General features: G+C 38.0%; 2 protein-coding genes across 3 annotated transcripts; both read left to right on the top strand.

Annotated features, from left to right (window-relative positions):
* The first annotated feature begins 771 nt into the window (after positions 1-771).
* Positions 772-5,139, top strand: LOC123864739. Its single transcript, XM_045905367.1, has 6 exons — positions 772-1,113; positions 2,074-2,176; positions 2,607-2,769; positions 3,115-3,456; positions 3,889-4,109; positions 4,866-5,139. Exons 1-6 carry the CDS (start codon positions 879-881, stop codon positions 5,044-5,046), a joined length of 1,245 nt encoding a protein of 414 aa, XP_045761323.1. The 5' UTR covers positions 772-878; the 3' UTR covers positions 5,047-5,139.
* A 6,114-nt stretch (positions 5,140-11,253) lies between these two features.
* Positions 11,254-21,382, top strand: LOC123864777 (calumenin-A). Of its 2 annotated transcripts, none has more exons than XM_045905450.1 (7): positions 11,254-11,640; positions 12,408-12,555; positions 14,598-14,748; positions 16,203-16,280; positions 16,839-16,959; positions 18,706-18,829; positions 19,423-21,382. In XM_045905450.1, exons 1-7 carry the CDS (start codon positions 11,445-11,447, stop codon positions 19,583-19,585), a joined length of 981 nt encoding a protein of 326 aa, XP_045761406.1. In that variant the 5' UTR covers positions 11,254-11,444; the 3' UTR covers positions 19,586-21,382. The 2 variants fall into 2 exon arrangements, with proteins under 2 accessions (XP_045761406.1, XP_045761415.1); XM_045905459.1 differs by lacking the exon at positions 11,254-11,640 and adding an exon at positions 12,150-12,268.
* Positions 21,383-21,585: the final 203 nt, after the last annotated feature.

Below are 21,585 nucleotides of genomic sequence, written 5' to 3'. Positions count from 1 at the left end.
TAAATTAAGTAGATAGGTACATATTAGTTTAAATAGTTTTGTTTATTTTGAGTAGGTAAAGTAAGTATTAAATTTTCTCATTAAACCTACAACTTTTGTGATTGTTTTAACTAACAGTGAATAAAACTTATTTGATTTATTATTTGTTTTTATTCTTAACAGACTACATAAAAGGAAATTCTTTATTCGACCTGTACAGTAACCGGCAGACAATATTGTACATCGACCTTTAGAAAGGGATTTTAGGCTTGCTAGAGCCAAGTGCGAGTTTTTTTTAATGATTTTCAGAATGGTTTTCAGATTTATTCCTGTACTTGTGCTATAAGACCTACCTACCTGCCAAATTTCAGGATTCTAGGTTCTAGTCTAGGTCTACCCTATAGGTTTCTTGACTGTTTTAGAATGTTCATTCTAAAACAGATTTTTATTTATTTTTATGCATCATAGTTTTTGATTTATCGTGCAAAATGTCGAAAAAATACCCTGGTACGGAATCCTCGGTGCACGAGTCCGACTCGCACTTGGCCGGCTTTTTTGTTAAAATCATTGAAGCAGGTAGATACCTATTTACAAGTTTATTCGGCGCATAGATTTATCTACCTGCATGCCGTGCCTGTTAGCATATTTTTTGAGTGAAGTAGGTAATTGGCTGTTTACATATTTATAATATATGATACACTTTAGATACCCTAGTACACGTAGGTGGGTAACCATTATATAATATTCTGTGACCATAGTGAAATAATTGCAATAATTGAGGGTGGGAATGAAAAATTTTAGACGTGGTACAAAGCTAGTTGTCATATTTTCATACCATTCGATTTCGATACAGTAGGTAATAACTACATTGAGTACATTTCCTAAAATTACAAAGTAAAATGTCTAGTTTCTATAGATTAGAAAGCAAACTCCAAAGATCCAAATCTATGGGAGCTTTGAACGATTTAGATACTAACTGTGCCGATTCTAAGATTGTGAATTGTTTCGCCAACTATAGTGATAATTGTAATGATCGTAATGGCTCGTCGAGCGGGTTGGAAAAGCTGCTGGACAGTTTGAACAATTCTCACAGGCAGATCTTGGATTTAAAACAAAAAAATCGAGTGTTGAAAGGTAAGCGAAAAATTGATAAATAACTGGGTTACTCGGTAGGTGTATATTATGGGACATGTTGAGATGGCAATCGGGGTATGAGGCACACTATCCTGCAATGGCGGAGGCTGTACGGGGCGTCCCCACCCCAAATTGCCATTTCGGCCTGTCGACCATGGCATGGCAAGGCGATGTTACGGAATCGAATCGAAAATCACACTTATCACACTAATATTATAAAGGCGAAAGTTTGTATGTGTGTGTGTGTGTGTGTGTGTGTGTGTGTGTGTGTGTGTGTGTGTGTGTGTGTGTGTGTGTGTGTGTGTGTGTGTGTGTGTGTGTGTGTGTGTGTGTGTGTGTGTGTGTGTGTGTGTGTGTGTGTGTGTGTGTGTGTGTGTGTGTGTGTGTGTGTGTGTGTGTGTGTGTGTGTGTGTGTGTGTGTGTGTGTGTGTGTGTGTATGTTTGTTACTCCTTCACGCAAAAACTACTGGACGGATTTGGCTAAAATTCGTAATGGAGATAGATAATATCCTGGATTAGCACATAGGCTACTTTTTATCCCGGAAAAGCAAAGAGTTCCCACGGGATTTCGAAAAACCTAAATCTACGCGGAAGAAATTCGAGCAGCATTAGCATATTCGACCTAAGATAAGAATTTTTTACTAAGTAGCATGAGTATGAAACATCTACCCTAAAGTATCATCCAAACCTGCGCGACCAAACCGACTACGAAGCGGTAACGTCAAACCTAAAGTCGCAGCTGCCAGTCGCAGGCTACGAGCGCGTCTCATAGTTTGTTTCCGTCTTAAGCCGCGTGGCGGTTGCCTCCAACGATATTTTAACATAGTAAGTAATTACTAATTATGCACATTGCAATGTACACGTATAGATTAGGTCGTGGACACTCCCGCTTCGCATCCCGCGGTTATGACGCGCAGGTGTGGCCGTAGCTTAACAGTATTTTACAATGTTAATTAACAGGTATGGTGAAACAACAGCAGAGTATATTAAAATTAATAAAAGAAGACACAAAAATATCTTACAGACGCATAATCACGAACTTTTTAGAGGAATCCATGAAAAGGTGAAAATTTCATACAGGTTCAAGTATTGAATTTTTAGAGTTCCGTACCGTACCTCAAGAGGAACCCTTATAGAATCACTTCGCGGTCTGTCTGCTGTCGTGTCCATCAAGAAAAGGGAATCAAAACCTATACGGTAGGTACCTACCTACCTACTTCCCGTTGATGTAGATACCTACTCGTAGGTGTATATAGCACAAGCAAAGGAAAAATCCGATAATCGTGAATTAGTGGTGTGGAAACGTGTTCACGAAGAAATAATTAGTCTACAATCACATATAGGCAGCGCTGTCCGTCATTAGTGTTGCATCTAAACGTGTTATATCTTGTGCGGTACGGAACCGTTCATGTGCGAGTCCAACTCGCACTTGGCCGGTTTTTAACTTGAGGACCTCGCTTCGAATAGCAGTTTATGTCAACTACTTTTTTCAGACTGGATGAGCTAGAACATAACGTTGAAGGCAAGGATCATTGTGAAAACAAGCAAGCAAGGAGCCTCTTGGCGGCCATCGAGGGTAAACACTCACAAGCTGATGTGGTCCTGAGAGATGCTCGTACACAGTTCGAGAACGAGTTACGGGAAAGTTTCGGGGAAGTAAGTAATGTCTGTCAATCCGCAAAGCGTGGCGGACTCTGCCCTGAATCCTTCTCATTTTGAGAGGAGACCCGTGCTCTGTAGTGGGCCGGTGATGGGTCGATCATGATGATGTAAGCTAAAGGTATCGGCAAGAAACTAAAGGGTAAGCTCGCACTGCGAAATTTCACTGCGCGATTTTGTTCGCAGAAGTCTGTGACATAGACCGGTTTTTTTTGCGAATGCGTACAAATTCCATACGTCACAGAGTTCTACGGATAAAATCGTCATCATCATCATCAAGATCAAACTGTCACCGGCGTTTCTTATAACGCAGGGTTCTTATAACACAAAACCTAATTTTAGCAAATTCGAAAACGACTCATGGCTGATTTAGAAAAAAGAATCGAAAAAACAATGTTACTGGAGTCCACCTCGGTGCGACCACCTGACTTTGCATGGGAAAGTTCCAAACATAAGCCACATTTGGACCTCGACATATTTGATCCTCCGCGGAATTGGTGGGAGCTCCGTGAAAAGTTGGATTTCGAACATTTAAAGCGCGAAGATTTCTTCCGTGGCACACTGGGGCCTAGCAAGCTGAATCCCTTGAGCCTAGAAACCGAGTACCTGTATGCGGAAGAACAGAACTTGCCCCCCAGCCCACCGCAGCCGACGGACCCTGGAATATCCGTTGTTGATCATTTGGTAAGAAATCCTTTGCTTGATTACGAGTAGGTATATCTCACTATAATAACTACCTAGGTAGGTACCAATGCGCCAAAACTAAAGCTAGGTCACTAACGCAACTTTTCTTTACCACATCTTTTTTGGTACCTACCTAAGCAAAGATGAGGCCTGTAGGTACTTAGATGATTTTCTGGTATGTATGTAGGTGCGTTTCTTGAATAATAGATTTCCAGCAGGGTTGGTCTTAAAAAACTGAATTAAAGAGTTATTGAGATTAAATTTTGAAATAAAACTTTTTAGGCACTCTTATAAAATATATAAACTTTCAAAGAGTTACTGTATTTAAAGTGCCGCCAAACAGAACAGGTGTAATGAAGCTTTCATCTTTTTCGAGGTGTTTTTAACAAAGTAGTTAGTGCCATAGATGAAAAGCAGGGTTTTCCGTTATAGATGCAGTCAGCTCTAATCAACAAAAAAATCTCAGAGGGGGACCTCAACGGGTCCTTCGAAGAGGCTCTCTCGCACTGCAACCTGGCCCTAGTGATGACCGCTTGCAGAGCCGTGGACCCTGCCGAAGTGTTCAGCCCGTGCTGCTTGACGCAGTCGGTGTTGCTGTCGCTGGTGCAGCAACTGGCTACTGACATGGTGCACGACACCCAGCTCAAATGCAGGTTTGTTCCCTGACACCTGCTAGTGCAGACTTCCGTTTTGACACTACTGCATCAAATAGATCGACAAATAAGATTTCTTATTCTTCTTTGAAGTGAATCTTTTCTAGGGACGTTCGAACTCCACGGCTGGGGAGTAATATGAGAAAAAACGTCACCGTATTTTATTTCAGTTCTACATTTCCGGACCCCGAGACTCAATACCATCATACGTGATACAATGTAAACTGCTTATTTTACTTGAGTTCTTCATATAAAGATAATGTCTGATTGACTGGACGAGACTGATCCAGACTGACCTGGTTAAAATTCTCCCACCAGAAAATGCTTTTAGAAGTTTCATTTTTCGTCGGGTATCACATGGGTATCACCATTGATTTTGAAAGAGCCACCCCTGGTATCATCAGTTCACGACAGTTAGGATCTTAGAGAACTTCTAACAAAACGTCGAGACTACAACGTCATTTGCAGATTCAAATGTTAATACCTACATTTGACGCAGTAGCTCTAAATTCGCCCTATTTTTCTTTAATTTTACGTCACCATCATGTATTTTGCAAGTAATAATTCTTATAAGGTAATTGCTAGGTAACTACTTAAAATTTCCTTCGTCACCATAGCCTTCCATAGCCTAATATTTGACAATATATCGTCGATTAGAATCAGAGTTCCCCTTATCAAAGGAGTTCTCAAGAGTTCCCTCAGTCTTAACTCTGCACGAGTCTTAGTTAATTGTTTTTATCATGTTTTTATTTACAGATACTTGGAAGAAGCTCTGATAAACCTGGATGTGTCAGATCAAGTTACGCGGGTGCATTTGCCGCTAGTCGTTAGAGAAGTTCACGAGCACCTCTCAAAATTTGTTCGCGACTACCCTCACCATGTCGCCAATCGTCGGGTATCTTTAATTATTATGGCTGCTGAAAATTTGATTAAATAAAACTAACTAAAGTAACTTATTATCTATGTCTTATCCGTTTTTGTTTTTCTGGTTATTAAAAAACACCGATCTCTAAATAATCTGTTATATTAGAGGTCAGTGAACATAAATCGTTAAAATAAATTAAATGTGTTTTTTTAATATGGTACCCTTACTCCTCTCCTTTTTCTATAATGCACCTTATTAGAAGTTCAAGAAAGCAGTAGACACTGTTCACTATAACTTGTCCCCTGACGTTATGCTGGCACCATTGCAAATCACACAATAATACACCCTAAGTTCTGAGGAATAAAGCAAACAAAGCAACTGTGCCAACATGACGGCATGGGTCAAGTTATAGTGAACGGCCTGTAGAGACCTTTTTGTTGCTTGCGAAGAAGGCGTAAAATGGGTGTAAACAACAAAAATCCATTATCTAATGTGTGAAAATTCGATTTTAGTTTTCAGACGTCTCAAAAGACTTGAGCCCACACTTGGGCCTTAAATTAAAAAAAAAAAAAAAAAAAAACAAAGAACCACTACAAATAGTCAGAGGAAAGGGCGGGAAACTGCGTACATAAGCGGACGTGAAATTTTCTTCCTTTAATTTTTTAATACAATTTGGAAAGGGATTGGTGTTGTTTTATAGTGTAAATATTGTAGTTTTAGTGACATTTTCATAGTAGATAGCTGTATATATAGGTAAGTTTTAAAATTTAGTATAGTTTAAATTTCAACGTTATGGACATCCGGCCCCCCGATCCAGGGGGGTCAAATCCTTCGGGATCATTGGATAATACATCAAAAATGGATATACTAATAGCAGCGGTTGAGTCGTCAATGGACACTGATGTATCTGTCGTGTCCAATGTCGACAAAACTCTTAAAAGGAAAATATTCTCACGCATTTGTTTAACATGTAATAAACGAAAAAGGAAAACAAAAACTAGAGATGGAAAAGAACAGTACAGTTGCGATTGCAAGTTTGAAATTAATAATAATAGTAATAATAACAAGGCTAACCCAAATCCGACATACCCTACTGAATCTACAAACCCCACCGATAATAATGGAACCTCCTCACTACCAACTCGAGTGCCAATTGGCCGTACTTATTACCAACAATCCGATAGTGCCCCATATGTAGTGCATATACAAAAAGAATGCGAAAATAGTGATAGCTCAACTACTCTGCATCCTATAACTTTTGGTCGCTTTTTAAAACATAATAAATTCAATGGTGTTGTGAACGGAAGCTTGAAACGGGTAGGAAGGAATCGCATTAGTATGGCTTTTTCTTCCTACTTGGATGCCAATAATTTCTTGACAAACAAAATTCTTGAATCCGCAAAATATAGGGCATTTATACCTACTTTTAATGTCACACGCATGGGTGTAGTAAAAGGTGTACCTAATGACTGGTCCGAAGAAGAGGTATTACTTAACATGAGTGTTCCACTTGGTTGTGGTCCAATCATTAAAATAAGGCGGATCAAAAGAAAAATCGTTGTAAATGATACAAACCAATTCATTAGTACTGGGACAGTAATAATAACCTTTGATGGCCAAATTTTACCTACCCGGGTATACATGTGTTACACGGCTTTACCTGTTGAATTGTATATTTATCCGACTGTGCAGTGCTACCGATGCTGCCGTTTTGGCCACGTGAAAAATCAGTGCAGGTCAGTGCCAAAGTGTTATAAATGTACCCAAGGGCACTCTGGTGATACTTGTCAGGTGGAAGAGGAGGATTACCGGTGTTGCTTATGCAAGGGAGCGCATCAAGCTATAAATAAAAAATGTTTAGAACATAACAGACAAAGAGCAATTAAAGAAACCATGAGCAAAAGTTGTATTTCTTATATGGAAGCAATTAAAATGCATCCACCAGTTTCAAACATGTCATATGCTGAAGCTTTGTTTTCAACACCTGTATCATCCTCTCCACCACAGGATATACATGGTCCTCAAAAATCCAACATTCCATCCACTTCAAACTCAGTGCCTCATTCATATAAAAAAACAGTCTTCGCAAAGCCAAGATTACCCTCAAAGCTTAGCAAAGGCTATGACCACTTTGCGCACTCAGAAATAATAAGAGATCCTGTTTTACCTAAACAGAAGTTTAATTTTAATAACAATAGTACTGAAAATAACATGAAAATGGCAGACATTATTAAAATATTGATTCAATTATTATCACAATCGAATATAGTTACACCGTCCCACGTTGCCACAGTAATTGAAGCCTTATATCAAATATCTAATAATAATGGATCACAGAGCCAGAGTGATTCAGTGGAATTGCTTGAGTCTCAACAGTAGAAAACAAGACTTAATACATCTCATAAATAAACATGATCCTTTTCTCATCTGTCTCCAAGAGACATGGTTGAGAAAGGAATTTTTATTCAAAATGCCGGGGTATGTTTGTCTCAGGGAAGACAGACCTGATGGGTATGGTGGAGTGGCTATACTCATCAAAAATACTCTGACATTCACACCTATCACTCTTCCTGTACATAGCGATAACTTGTCTGTTATTGCAGTTATTGTAAATAGTATATGTTATGTATCTGTATATTTCTCTCGTCCTAATAATGATATATTTAATGAAATTAGTGAAATTTTTAATTTTTTACCGAAACCATTTTTATGTTTAGGGGATTTTAACTCTCATCACGAATTATGGGGTTGTGCCACATCAACCTTCTATGGAGAAAAGTTGTTAGATTTAATAAGCTCCCATAATCTGTGCATTTTGAATACTGGGTCTCCCACTCGGTTGGCACGGACACCTAGTGCTCCTGATTTGTCCATTTGCACTCCTGATCTTGCTTCATCTCTCATCTGGTCTCCCGCTGAATCTACTGGTGGTAGTGATCACTACCCTTTAATCATTACTTTCCCTTTTGAAAAACCTCCAAAACATGTAAGACAGCCACGCATAAAACATAAACTGATAGACGCTAAATGGAGTCTGTATAGTGTAGCTGTAGAAAAGAAAATCAATAATTTACCAGAAATTAGTCACTCTAACATATTAGAATGCTCACAAGCATTATCTACAATATTAATTGAAGCTGCAAATGAAACTTTTCCTGTAAAAAGGTGTGGTATGGAATTTATTCCATCACCACCATGGTGGGATGTAGAATGCACTAATGCAGTTAAGCAAAGAAAAGAAGCAGAGAAGCAATTTTGCCAAAATATGACTGATGACAATTTTGAGCGTTACTTAGAAATTGCTAATACTACTAAGGAGCTACTTCGGGTAAAAAAATATGAAGGGTGGCACAGGTTTTGTAAATCCTTAAGTCCTAATGTTTCACCATCAATTGTTTGGCAAAATATAAGAAGGTTTAGATCTGCATTTAAAGATTCCCAACAGAATAAAATATCTCCAGTTCTAGCAGAGCAAGTCATGGATCGTTTGGGTCCTCCTTATGTACCTGAATGTCCCATGGCCTTAACCCCCATATTGTCTAATAATTGTAATGTAGATTTAAATTCGCCATTTACACTTAACGAATTGAAAGGCGTACTTTCAACGACTAAAGACTCTGCACCAGGTGAAGACGGAATTCCTTATTCCTTCTTATCGAATCTTGACGACAATGGTCTCAGGTACTACCTTTCTTTGATCAACAACGTTATGATGGCGGGTATCGTCCCCGAATCCTGGCGGTCCCAAACTTTGATCTTATTACGGAAGCCGAATAAACCGAGTTCAGATCCAACATCGTATAGACCAATAGCATTATCGTCAGTATTAGCTAAAACTGCTGAACACCTTATTAAAATCAGGCTGGAATGGTTTTTAGAACATAATACATTATTATCGAGAAACCAGTTTGGTTTTAGGAAAGGTAAATGTACTATTGACAGCTTAAGCATTTTTACCACAGACATAAGACTAAGCTTCTCTAAAAATGAGTCATTGGTTGCTGCCCTCCTGGACATAAAAGCCGCCTACGATAATGTAAATATTTCAATTCTAAAACATAAATTGCTTGCCCTGAATATTCCTAACTTATTAATTAATTTTATTGTAAATATGTTGTACGAAAGATATATAAAGTATTCGCTAGATTCGGTCGAAGATGAATTTATTTATAGAACTGTGTGGAAGGGTTTGCCACAAGGTTCTGTTTTGAGCCCTATTTTATATAACATTTATACTTACGATTTGGACATTTCTGTAAATAGATATGCAAATGTGCTTCAATATGCAGATGATTTGCTTTTGTATGTTGCTGGGCCATCCTTAGATAATGTTAGTGAGTTGTTAAACTTAGCGTTAAATGCCTTAAAATGTTGGTTACATAATAATGGTCTAGATTTGTCACCATCTAAAAGCTCTGTTGTAGTATTTTCTCGGAAGCGAAATCTACCATCTCCTCATATTAATTACAATGGAATTCCGCTAGCAGTTAAAGATCAAGCGAAATTTCTAGGTGTAATATTAGATTCTAAACTTACTGGAATTCCACATTGGGAATATGTTTTATTACGATGCGAGAAAAATTTGAATATTTTAAGGTGTCTTACAGGAGTATGGTGGGGTGCTCATCCTTTTACAATGAGACTGCTATACAATGCTTTAATAAGAAGTGTTTTAGACTATGGAACATTCTTATTACATCCTGGTAATAAAACTGCAGTTAAAAAGCTGGATATAATCCAGGCAAAGGCTTTGAGGTTGGTTACGGGTGCGATGAAATCAACTCCAATAAAATGTCTTCAGGTAGAATGTTGTGATCCGCCCTTATATCTAAGGAGACAGTTCCTTTGTGATAAATACTTTTTCCGTACATTACAGCTAAGTTCTCATCCTTTGTTTTTAAAGATACGTCAACTTGCTTATCAGGTTGATACCGGTAACTACTGGACTAATAGGGATTCTCCATGTCTTGTAAACAGTCTTAGAAAATATGAAAGTTTGGGAGCTCCCACCCATCGAAGTATTATTCTTCCTCTATATCAACACAACTACAAGGGTCTTATTACTGTCCCGGAAATTAAATTCGACATAGGATCCAAATTAAAAAATAACCCTAACTCAAAACAGGAATTTATAAACATTCTCAATGATAAATGGCCTGACTGGCATTATGTGTTCACGGATGCCTCTAAGCATGAGGATAAGAGTTGCGTTGGCATTGGGATCTATCATTCACAATATAAAGGTATACAACAAGTTAAACTTCCACCTGAAGCTTCCGTTTACACGGGTGAATGTTATGGTTTACTTAAAGCTTTAGAATATGTTTTAATTTTAAAGATACCAAAAACAGTCATATTCTCTGATTCCTGCAGTGCTCTAGAAGCTATCAATAGATTTCCATTCAAATCCCATAAGCAGTCTTCAATTGTTTTTGGCATTAGAGATCTTTTATATAAGTGTTCACAGAAAAATTGTGATGTTGTGTTGGCTTGGGTTCCAAGCCATGTGGGCATTCCCGGAAATGAAAGAGCTGACCAATTGGCAAATGAGGCGATACGTGTTGGAGATACTGTTCCATTCACCAATTATTGTTCTGATTTGATAAATTTATCCAAAGTATATTTGTATGAAGCGTGGGATGGGGTATGGAGTAACGATGGTTCAGTAGGTAAACATTATAGAAAAATTCAGACGTCCATTCCGAGGAAACCATGGTTTAGCCAGTTAGTTTTCTCAAAAACTGTTACTTCTATTCTGTGTAGAATGCGCCTGGGTCATGTATGTACCCCGGCGCATTTACACAGGATGAAAATTGTTCCCGATCCTCACTGTTCCTGTGGGGAGTATGGGGATTTGAACCATGTTTTCTTTGCATGCACTCTATATGATCGAACTGACTTTCTTGCTAATCTCGAATCATTGCACATTCCATTTCCTACATCTATATTATGTTTGTTATACACAAATTCATTTAATGTTTACAAAGTTTTATCTTTGTTCATAGAACATAATGATATCAAGATATAGTTAATGTATAGTTACTTATATTATATTATTATTTATGTATATGTTTAGATATATGTATATTATGTAATTATTTTAAAAAAATCCTTTTCCTTTCCAATTCCAAATCCCGATTTTTCATTATTTTATACATAATATATAGTTTCCCTAACTTGTAATTATAAATACAAACCTGACATTGGCTAATCTATGTAAAGCCAGACGAGAAGAAAAAAAAAAAAAAAAAAAAAAATAGTCAGATGGTGTGAAGTGTCACTGTCAAAAATGTTGAGAAATTGTCAAATTCTAATCGAATCCATGGACGTGAAGAATATTTACATTTAATCATAGAAAATACTAATGGAATGTTAATCTTGAAATAAAAAGTTAACAATGCTTTACGCATAACATAAATAAGGAAATATTTAATCATTATACGTAGTGTGAAGTGTTAAAAAGTGAAATAATGGCGATACAATATTTGATGTCGTTCCTGTTGTTGCTGACGCCGAATATCTTGGTGATTCTGCTGTGCGCGTCGGTCCACAGCCACAGCATCGACACCAACGAGCGGGAGATGGACGGCGCGTACCGGCCGCGAGACTACGAGCATTACAACGACGCTGGGCACAACGTGGAGTTTGATCACGAAGCTATTCTAGGTACCTAAACTAAACCTGCCTGTTGCCGCGCCAGTTTTAGTGCCTCACGCATAAACGCGCGGCCAAGCCGTAACCAAGTACCGATGTGTGCGAGTTTTTGTTGTAAACATCACACTTCACAGTTCACACTAATAATATAAAGGCGAAAGTTTGTATGTGTGTGTGTGTGTGTGTGTGTGTGTGTGTGTGTGTGTGTGTATGTTTGTTACTCCTTCACGCAAAAACTACTGGACGGATTGGGCTGAAATTTAGAATGGAGATAGATCATACCGTGGATTAGCACATAGGCTACTTTTATCCCGGAAAATCAAAGAGTTCCCACGGGAATTTTAAAAACCTACATCCACGCGAACGAAGTCGCGAGTATCAGCTAGTGCGATAATAAACTGTAAAAGTTTGATATTTCGCGCGTACGTCACAATAATATACAACTTACGTATACCACCCAGTTATGGCGCTATACCTGTAGTTATGAATGTTATAGGTGTTTATTTGGTCACGTTGCTCGGACGCAGCGTGAGGCAATGCGCTTAGTTGTTGATAAGGAATGCGCGAGCGATGTCTATGAAACTCGCACTATTGGTGCTTGTGCCGGCTGCTTTGGTTGTTACGTACTATTACTCGATAGGTAAACAACTTATTATGTTATCCTAGTCCTTAAGATGTCATAATATCATCATATGTGTCATGAAAGTTGAATCAAATGTGGTTAACGGAGGGCTGCTACTCTGGAAGTAATTCCTAAATAAATAAGATCCAATAAACAGGTAGCGTAAAAGAAGCTGAGGAGTATGACCGACTCAGTCCAGAGGAATCGCGGCGGCGGCTGGGGCTGCTGCTGCCCAAGATGGATCTCAATGGAGACAAGGTGATTGACCGAGTGGAGCTGAAAAAGTGGATCCTGAACTCTTTTATGTAAGTCTTCATTTTGGATACTCATTACTCACTATACTATTTTCCACTGTGGTTTCAAAATTTTCATGACAGCTCTAGCATGGTGTTGATTGCTGTAGTCTTCATTACAATATTGCTCAAGGGGGTCCATCTTTGAGTCTGCTTCAATACTCCATGAAATCTCACTCACAAGTTAATAAAGTGGGTAAAAAGTTTTTGATACAAATTTCTTAAAAAAAAAAAGTGATAGTGTTACAAAAGCAAGTTATAACTTAAAATTGTTAATCAAAAAGCCTGAGAGAAGTGATTTTGCACGATATATCAAAAACTATTATGCATAAAAATAAATAAAAGTCTGTTTTAGAAGTACAGGTAAATAAAGCACTTTCATATGATTATGACTTGGTATACTTTACTTGGTTAACTTGCTTTGAAAATTCAAACACATTTTAATATTTTTTTAATGATGTAACCACAAATTCGCAGTTTTCAGATTTATTACTGTACTTGTACTATAAGATCTACCTACCTGCCAAATTTCATGATTCTAGGTCAACGGGAAGTACCCTATAGGTTTTCTTGACAGGTACGAGGGACGGACAGACAGACAACAAAGTGATCCTATAAGGGTTCCGTTTTGAACGAACGGAACCCTTATAGGACGCTTGCTAAGGTCACGCGTCATCCAGGTCTAGCCCTAGACGCGAGTCTTATTTAATTCCAAATAGATCTAAATGAACAAAAATGTAATCAAAGACCTCTTTGTGAGAGCTATTCATACAGACAGATTTACATATCCAGTTCTATTTTAATGCCTTCAAATAGTTCTTTGTCCTATTGTAACATAAAAGACAGCTTAGTTGAGTCATTTGCATGCCTATGATTCATTCAGAAAGCATGAACATCTGTTTTGTAGGCACAGTGATATGTTGAGGAACTTTAAACATTTATATAGAAGGTAAACTAATCACAAATGCATTGTGGAAATTAAATTGTGGTGGACACATCACAGAGGTCTTGCATTTCATTGTGATTGGAGAAAAGGGATGGATCTGCATTTTGTAAAATTTCACAGTACAGCTATTGTGAATAACTGAAGATTTTTTGTCAATTTTTTATTATACAAAAAATCCATAGAACATACATATAATCCATAGATACATGCGATAAAAAAGGTGTAATTTAAAATGGTAGATTGATATTTTAATTGTGTAGTGTATAAATGTATAGAATTTTATTTCAAGAGTTTTTTGTAAATCCCAACCCTGTTCTACGATCATGATAACTTGAACTGTTAGTAGTTGGCTTCCAGTTTAAAGCAGATGGCCTTTCTAGATTCTGCTTTGTAAAGTGTTGCAAATCAATCTGGCGTGGCTATCGATCAATCGTCGCACCAATTGATTACAACTAACTATGAGTGTCGAGGCTCAAGCAATCTGTTTGATGTAGTAGCAAATGTCGATCGACCTCGAATCTAGATTAAATGGTACCTAACACCCGTAGAAAAACATCGTAGGTGGAGGCTGATTTACAATTAACATGCGGCAGATATTACCTAGACCAGAATAATTAAGTTGATGAATTACCTCAAATAGAATGAAAGCTTTAAAAAATTGTAATCTGTTAATGAAAAGGAATGGAAAATATTATGTATTTATACAAGATTTCCAAAAGAGATAGTAGGATACTAATCAAATAAATGAAAGAGTTTATTAAAAAATTGATACGAGTTTCAGATTAGCGTTTTTTTGCGCTTCTGTAACGCACATCTCTTGCGAACTTGACGCTAGCTTAAAAGCTCGTTTAAGCGCGCGCCGTTTTTTCGTCGGAATTTGGATTGCTACATCCATGGGATCCATTGGTTCGAGCGAACTCGACAGAATGAGTGCGTGCGCGCGCGTTCGATTTATTGACGCGCGAAATATATAGCGCGCGTATAAGCGCGTATGCCTAAACTGGCGTAATACGAACAAAAACGCTGTCTAAAACCTCTAATCCAGTTGGTGTAGATTGTAAATGAATATCTTAGTATCTTCTCCCTAATATGAGACATTTTAATGTAGAAACCTGTCGAAGGAAGAAGCGGAGGAGCGCATGTCAGAAGCTGATGACAACCGCGACGGCATAGTCACGTGGCCGGAGTACCTGCGAGACACGTTCGGAGTCGACGCCGAGTCGGAGATAGGCCCCGAGGACACGGGTGACACTGGCATGGTACGTACTTGTCGGGGATGTAGGCTCGACCGTACCAAAGGGAGATCTTCCACCGAGCGGTTGTCTTGCTCGGTAACGCTAGCTGGATCGACAGTGGTATCTTGAAATTTCTATATATAGTGCAGACTAGAGGATGCCCGCGACTTCGTCCGCGTGGATTTAGTTTCTTAAAGATCCCGTGGGAACTGTTTGATCTTCTAGGATAAAAAGTTACCTATCTCAATTACAGGGACGCAAGCTACCTCGGTATCCCATCCGTTTAACCGATTTTTATGAAAGGTAGGTAACCTTTCATAAAAATTGGTTAAACGGATGGGTCTTTAGGAATCCCGTGGGAACTCTTTGATTTTCCGGGATAAAAAGTAGTCTATGTCCCCATCCCCAGGATATAAGCTAACTCTATGCCGAATTTCGTCAGAATCGGTTAAACTGTTGGGCCGTGAAAAGTTAGCAGACAGACAGACAGACACACAGACACACTTTCGCATTTATAATATTAGTATGGATATGGATTTCAGAAAACTCTATAGTAGTGCGAGTCAGATTTGCGTGTTCTACTTTGTCTTCCGATGAAGGTACCCGTGCTGCTATCTAGTGAGAGCGTCATGAGTAGTTAGGCTTGCGCTTGTATCCAGTGATTGCTGATTGATTTCTTCCTATGAGTGAGAAGCGCCATCTGCTTGCGAAACTCTTACATCTGGCACAACTTATTGTACAGGGGAAAAGGGCAAACGTAGGCCGGACGATCGACGAACATCCTGGCTTAAGGATCTTAACCAGTGGTTCAACATGAACACAAGGTCACATCTGAATAGACCAAAAGACACTCTTCTTTTTTTAAAAAATTCTACTGATAGTGTTCTCTGAAAGTGATCCTCATCAGTTTCCTAACTCTACTGAATTTTTTTTTGAAAACCCAAACCCAACGCCATCCGGGATTCGAACCCGAGGCCTCGGTCAAGACTAACAAGGCAATTACGTATAGACTTAGGGAAGACGTCAAGGTGATTGCATCAAAGGTATTTCATATGCTGCCTGACCTACTTATGTCTTCATGTCCTGTATATATAATATTATCTTGATCTAAATAATATTCTTGGAATACTTTATCGACGTACCGCTCGATCATCTGTTCACGACCGGTTTTTTAATACAGTCATTTTTGGCCCATTCAATACAAATCTGAACTGCTTTCCAAGCAAAACTGCCTAAATCTGTTCTATTTAGTCTAAAGTTTGTGATTTCGATCATCATCATCATCATCAGCTTGCGGACGTCCTCTGTTGGACATAGGCCTTCCCTAAAGAGCGCCACCACACCCTGTCCTCAGCCTTCTTCATCCAGCCACTTCTCGCCAGCTGTTATGTATCGTCGGTCCATCGTGCTGGAGGGATTTCGATCACTTAATACAAACCTGAACTGTATTATATAATACATAGTATGTTTTTGTTTAGATAATGCGTGAAGAAAAAGCGATGTGGCAGGCGGCGGACAAAAATGAGGATGGGGACCTCAATTTTGAAGAATTTTCGGTAAGTTGACTGTTCAACATCATCAACCCATCGCCAGTTCACTACTCAGCGTGGGTCTCCTCTCAGAAGGGTTTGGCCATAGTCTACCACGCTGGCGAAGCGCGGATTGGCAGACTTCACACACCTTTGAGAACATGGAGAACTCTCAGGCATGCAGGTTTCCTCACGATGCTTTCCTTCACTGTTAAGTCCGTCATTAGCTAGTCAATAATAATACATGAAAAGTTAAGACTTTTTCATGAATAGTTAAGGTTAGCTTTGAATAGTATAATTGTTGCATTTCACGAGTCGCGTAGCTCATGCTTGTGTTGAAGTGTTGAAATTATCGATTAAACTAAAAAGCACGTCAAATCATTCAAAATATTTTATTTAATTAAAATTACTTTTGAATCGTCAAAAGCATCGGCACTGGTTTGGAATGCCATTGTGACGTCCTATACCAGTATTTCATAGAAGCTCGTATGCTAAGCGCGCATTTTGACGTTTGATAAAAAGTTACTGATTTGAGTAGTTACCAAATATCAGATTGCAACTAGTAAGTTATCTGGTGTGGGGCAGGTGTTCACGAACCCCGAGGAGCACCCAGTGATGCACCCGTTCCTCGTGAACCAGACCATGCGGGAGAAGGACACCAACAACGACGGCGTGCTGGACTTCCACGAGTACATCGGGGACAGAGGTAAATGAAATACTCTTCATCTTCCTGCCCTTACCCCAAACTACGTGGGACATGTCTTCTTCCACTCACTTCTGTCATCCGTCAACGCATTATCCATCCCTTTTACACACATATTCACTTTCACGCAATCCATGCACCTTTTTATTGGTCTTCTCTTTTTTTCCTTCCACATGAATATTTAACATTCTTCTAGTGATATGATTTTCTCCCCTCCGCCCATACCATGTCAACAAGTAAATGAAATACTAAACATTTTATTACATGAAATACAGGCACAGATAAACATTTTATATAATTTTTTTTAAATAAAATAAAAATAAAATGTTTATCTGTACCTGTGCCTGTGTATGTGTAACTGCTATCTCCCAGAGCCGACATGATCCTTTCATAGGTTGGAGACAATACGCATGGAAGCTTTCAGCTTTTATAAAATAACGAAGGTCTGGCCCTCGCGGGCTCTCTCTCTAACTGGGAAAATAGACCTATCCAATCCAATCTTACAAGTACTCTTACGTGTGCCTGGCCTGGATTTAACTCCGGTTTATACTTAATGTGATAGTGCTAAAGGTCTTTTAAACTAGTTAAATAGAAATAAAGGTTTAATAAAGCAATGTAAGCGTGTAACTAACTGTAATTGCTTTATTAAACAAGACAATGAAGACATATGGTCTCTGTAATCAAGGGTCATTTTAATAACTTGGTACCTACCATGTATCTACCTACCTAGCTACCATGCGTTTTCAACTAGAAAAATACTAGAATATAACTACACTACAATCCTTCAAATATAATGTTAAACTTGTGCTGAAATTTGAGGTTTATTTATTTTTTGTTTCATTTCTTAGTAAATTTTCATGTACAGTTTCATATGTACAGATACAGTTTCAATTTTTGATATATATAAAATCCCAAACCGGTTTCCGAACCCAGGGTCTTCTTCTTCTTGTTCTCTGGGCTGGTTTCCGCACTTAAACGTTTCCGTCTGTTGTGCGTGCGTTACCCTTCCCCGCCGAAGTTACCCAGGGTCTATATCTTGCAAGTATGTTAACGCATTGTTACAATATCTATGCATACCCATGATGCTTTAATAGTGTACTTGATAAACAGTATTGCAGCGATGCGACATGAGAAATAATAATGTAATTCGTTCCCACTTATCACTGTCTCGCTAGATGCTTTATGTGATTTAATGTCTGTCAGATGAAGTCGATTTCTAGACATTCTAGAACAGTATTCTCTTTAGTATGAGTTTGCACGTGTCAATAACGTTACTAGATTTCGAATATCGAAATTCTTTAACATGAATGCAGTAAGTCCTAATTCACACTAGCGTCTTTAAAGCGTTGCGTTAAAACCCGGCGTTGGTGGGTATTAACAATTATCATACAAGACATGACTAGCACAAAATAAAGAGAAAAATCTTAAAATCATAAATTTCTATGAAAATGATTATTAATTTATACACGAAATATTTGACTTATTTGACTCTGTTGCGATGCCAGTGATGTGAAAATTATAAGTGCGACGCCAAAAGATGATTTCAATTATAATTTTAAGCCTCGATAGCTCAACAGGTTGAGGAACGGACTGAATCCCGAAAGGTTGATGGTTCAAACCCCACCCGTTGCACTATTGTTGTACCCACTCCTGGCACAAGCTTTACGCTTAATTGGAGGGGAAAGCGGAGTATTAGTCATGATTAGCATGGCTAATATTCTTTTTTTTTTAATGTTGTCCCTTGTGCAGGCGCGCAACAGGACAAGGAGTGGGTGATATCGGAGAGGGACAAGTTTGAGCACGAGCTGGACATCAACAGGGACGGCGTGTTGAACGCCGTGGAGGTGCAGCGATGGGTCATACCCGACAATAGGTAAGCATCTCGCGGTCTTTTTGTCCCTTGTGGGGACAAAATCCCTCGATAAACTACTCGTTGTGTCCTATGCCCCAGGCGCAAGTTTAATTTGGGAGGATATACCAATTATTCATCTATACTAATATTATAGAGAGGAAACCTTTGTATTTTTGTATGTTTGTATTGAATAGGCTCAAAAACTACTGGACCGATTTGAAAATTTCTTTTACCATTACTTAGAGGGATTCTTCCGAATCCGTATAGGCTATATTTTATCCCGGAAAATAGAAAAAATAAATGTCCACCCGTGCGAAGCCGGGGCGGGTCGCTAGTTAAAGATATTTCAATAATATTATCAATCGATTTATAATTATAGACTAAGCGGCTTTCGCTGATGCGTCTATATCAGAAGTGCTTCGAGTTTCCCAAATATTTGTCTAATCTATTCTTGAACTGGTTAACAAAGCTTGATATCTGAGATTACTTATTCTTCATTTTTTTTAAATCAGTTCCAAAATTTCAAAAGTGCTTTGCAACTTTGCTATTGGACCGAATTCAAAATTTGCAATATGACCATTAACAACTAAAAAGTTTTCTTTTTACTATTTCAGTGAAATAGCGGAAGAGGAAGTGGATCACCTCTTCGCGTCAGCGGACGACGACCACGACGACTTTCTGTCGTACGACGAGGTGTTACGACATCACGACGTTTTCGTGGGCAGCGAGGCCACCGACTACGGACACGACATCGACCGGTTTGACGACGAGTTGTGAGACTTGTCGCGCAACACTGGCCTATCCATCAGTGTGGTGACGACTGGTGGAGATGCGCCTGATCTTGAAAACATGTGCCATCAAGACTTTACAATGGACCTTGAGATGTATCTCATCCTGAAATTCGACAAAAATCTGTCTGAGTTCAACCAACAGTTTTCTATTTATAACCTACTTCCTAAGTAACTGTAATAATTACAGATTGTTGGGTATTTATGCTGCCACGCAATCGGTTCGTTAGTCAATCTCTTACTTCTCGCATTGTAGGAAAGTATAGTAACCGTTGCAACCACAACCTCTTCACTGTCGACTGTTACTATTTTTACCTCATCATGATCTTCAACCCATCGCTGGCTCACTACTGAGAACGATGCTCCTAGAGAATGGTTTGAGTTTGACCATAGTCTAACCACGCTAACCAAGTGCGGACTGGTAGACTTGACAAACCTTTGAGAATGTTTTGAGTTATGGAGAACTCTCAGGCATGCAGGCTTCCTCACTCAGGTTCTGTCTGTGTAAGCCCGACTATTTTTCCGGCCGGAGTCCAATTTGTGAACTCGTTCTTTGTTTTAGATCATAATTTTATTTTCTAGGCAAGCCCGCTCCAACAAAAAAATATTTATTTAATTTTAAGTTCTGATTTACTTAATTAATAGAGGCTTCCATTTCATACTTTTTGTGGTTTTTTAATAAATAAAATAATTTATAATTATTTCTTTAAATTGTTACACCTGAACCAAAAGCTTGTTAATGTAATATAGTCATCAAATTATTATGAAAATGTTATATCGAATATTATAAAACTTAGGGCTAATTCGCACGAGAGCTTTTTTAACGTCCGTTAAAAGGCGTTCAAATAGAACAAATGCTTTCCCAAGTATCTGTTCACACGTCGACGCTTTTTTAACGCTCGTGCGAATTACGGCTTATAGTAAAATTGTGACTAGATTTTTCTAATGTCCAGTTGTATGACAGGCGGTTGAAGTTATATTACGGTTATCGTTAAAAAGCAAAGTAGGATGCACAAGTCAGTATTCATAACTCCGTTCAACGTTAACCAACTTTGACTTGCGAATCCCATTTTTGCTTTTAGTAACTTTAATCGCCTATCATGTAAGTGAGCCTAAGTAAACTAAAAATACTTATTTTACTTTTAAAGTTGTATTGTTTTCTGTAGTGCACGTCTTACTTAATACTATTGAAAGTATATAATTTTGCAAGATGTTGAGTTAAAAATTATCTATTTTACCACAAAAAAAAGTTAAAAAAAGTTTACTGATGCCTAAATTTACGTTTTGAATTTTTATATGGGAAATCTGTCAGGCTTAAAATATCTGTGCAACGCTTTTTTTTTTTTGTGGTAAGACCTGAATATTTTTGCCATAGTTTGTGCCAATCTTGTGTGATTGATGCTGGAGTAGATTATAACAAAATAATTAAATGCACAAAAAATTATAATTATTTACTATAACTTGAGAAAAGTTATTTACTATAACTTGAGGTTAATTTTAAATACTGATCTGACCTTACGTTTTTATAATAGTAGAATAATTCAGCAGTTTATGAGAGCAGCAACTTAAATATTTATCTTGTAATTTGATATCGCAATCAATTCTAGGTTTTTATAGATAAATTAAGAAGTTTTAAAATACTACCTCTAAAATGTACACATACGTTGTTTCATAACATACAATAATACCTATTATAACAATAAACTTAAAATTGTGTACTTTGAAATGTTATATAAAAACAAACAGCATTGGATTTTCCTAGTCAAATAAATGTATTTGTACAGCATTCTATGTTTTATTTCAAGCACTAACTAAGCCATACTGCTTTACTTACCTGTCTGAATTCTGGACAGATTCTTTTTTTGAGAAAATAATAAAATACGTTTACAGTTTTTTGAATCTGTTACGTTAAAACAAATGTCTGTTGCGTTCTACTTTTGTAAGTGCCTTAGGTTACTGCGATTGTCGAATAATTTGGAAAAAAAACGA

Source organism: Maniola jurtina, chromosome 1 (genome assembly GCF_905333055.1).
Source record: "Maniola jurtina chromosome 1, ilManJurt1.1, whole genome shotgun sequence".
Classification (NCBI taxonomy): Eukaryota; Metazoa; Arthropoda; class Insecta; order Lepidoptera; family Nymphalidae; genus Maniola; species Maniola jurtina.
Note: the sequence above shows the minus strand (reverse complement) of the source record. Positions and strands in the feature narration are given on the sequence as shown.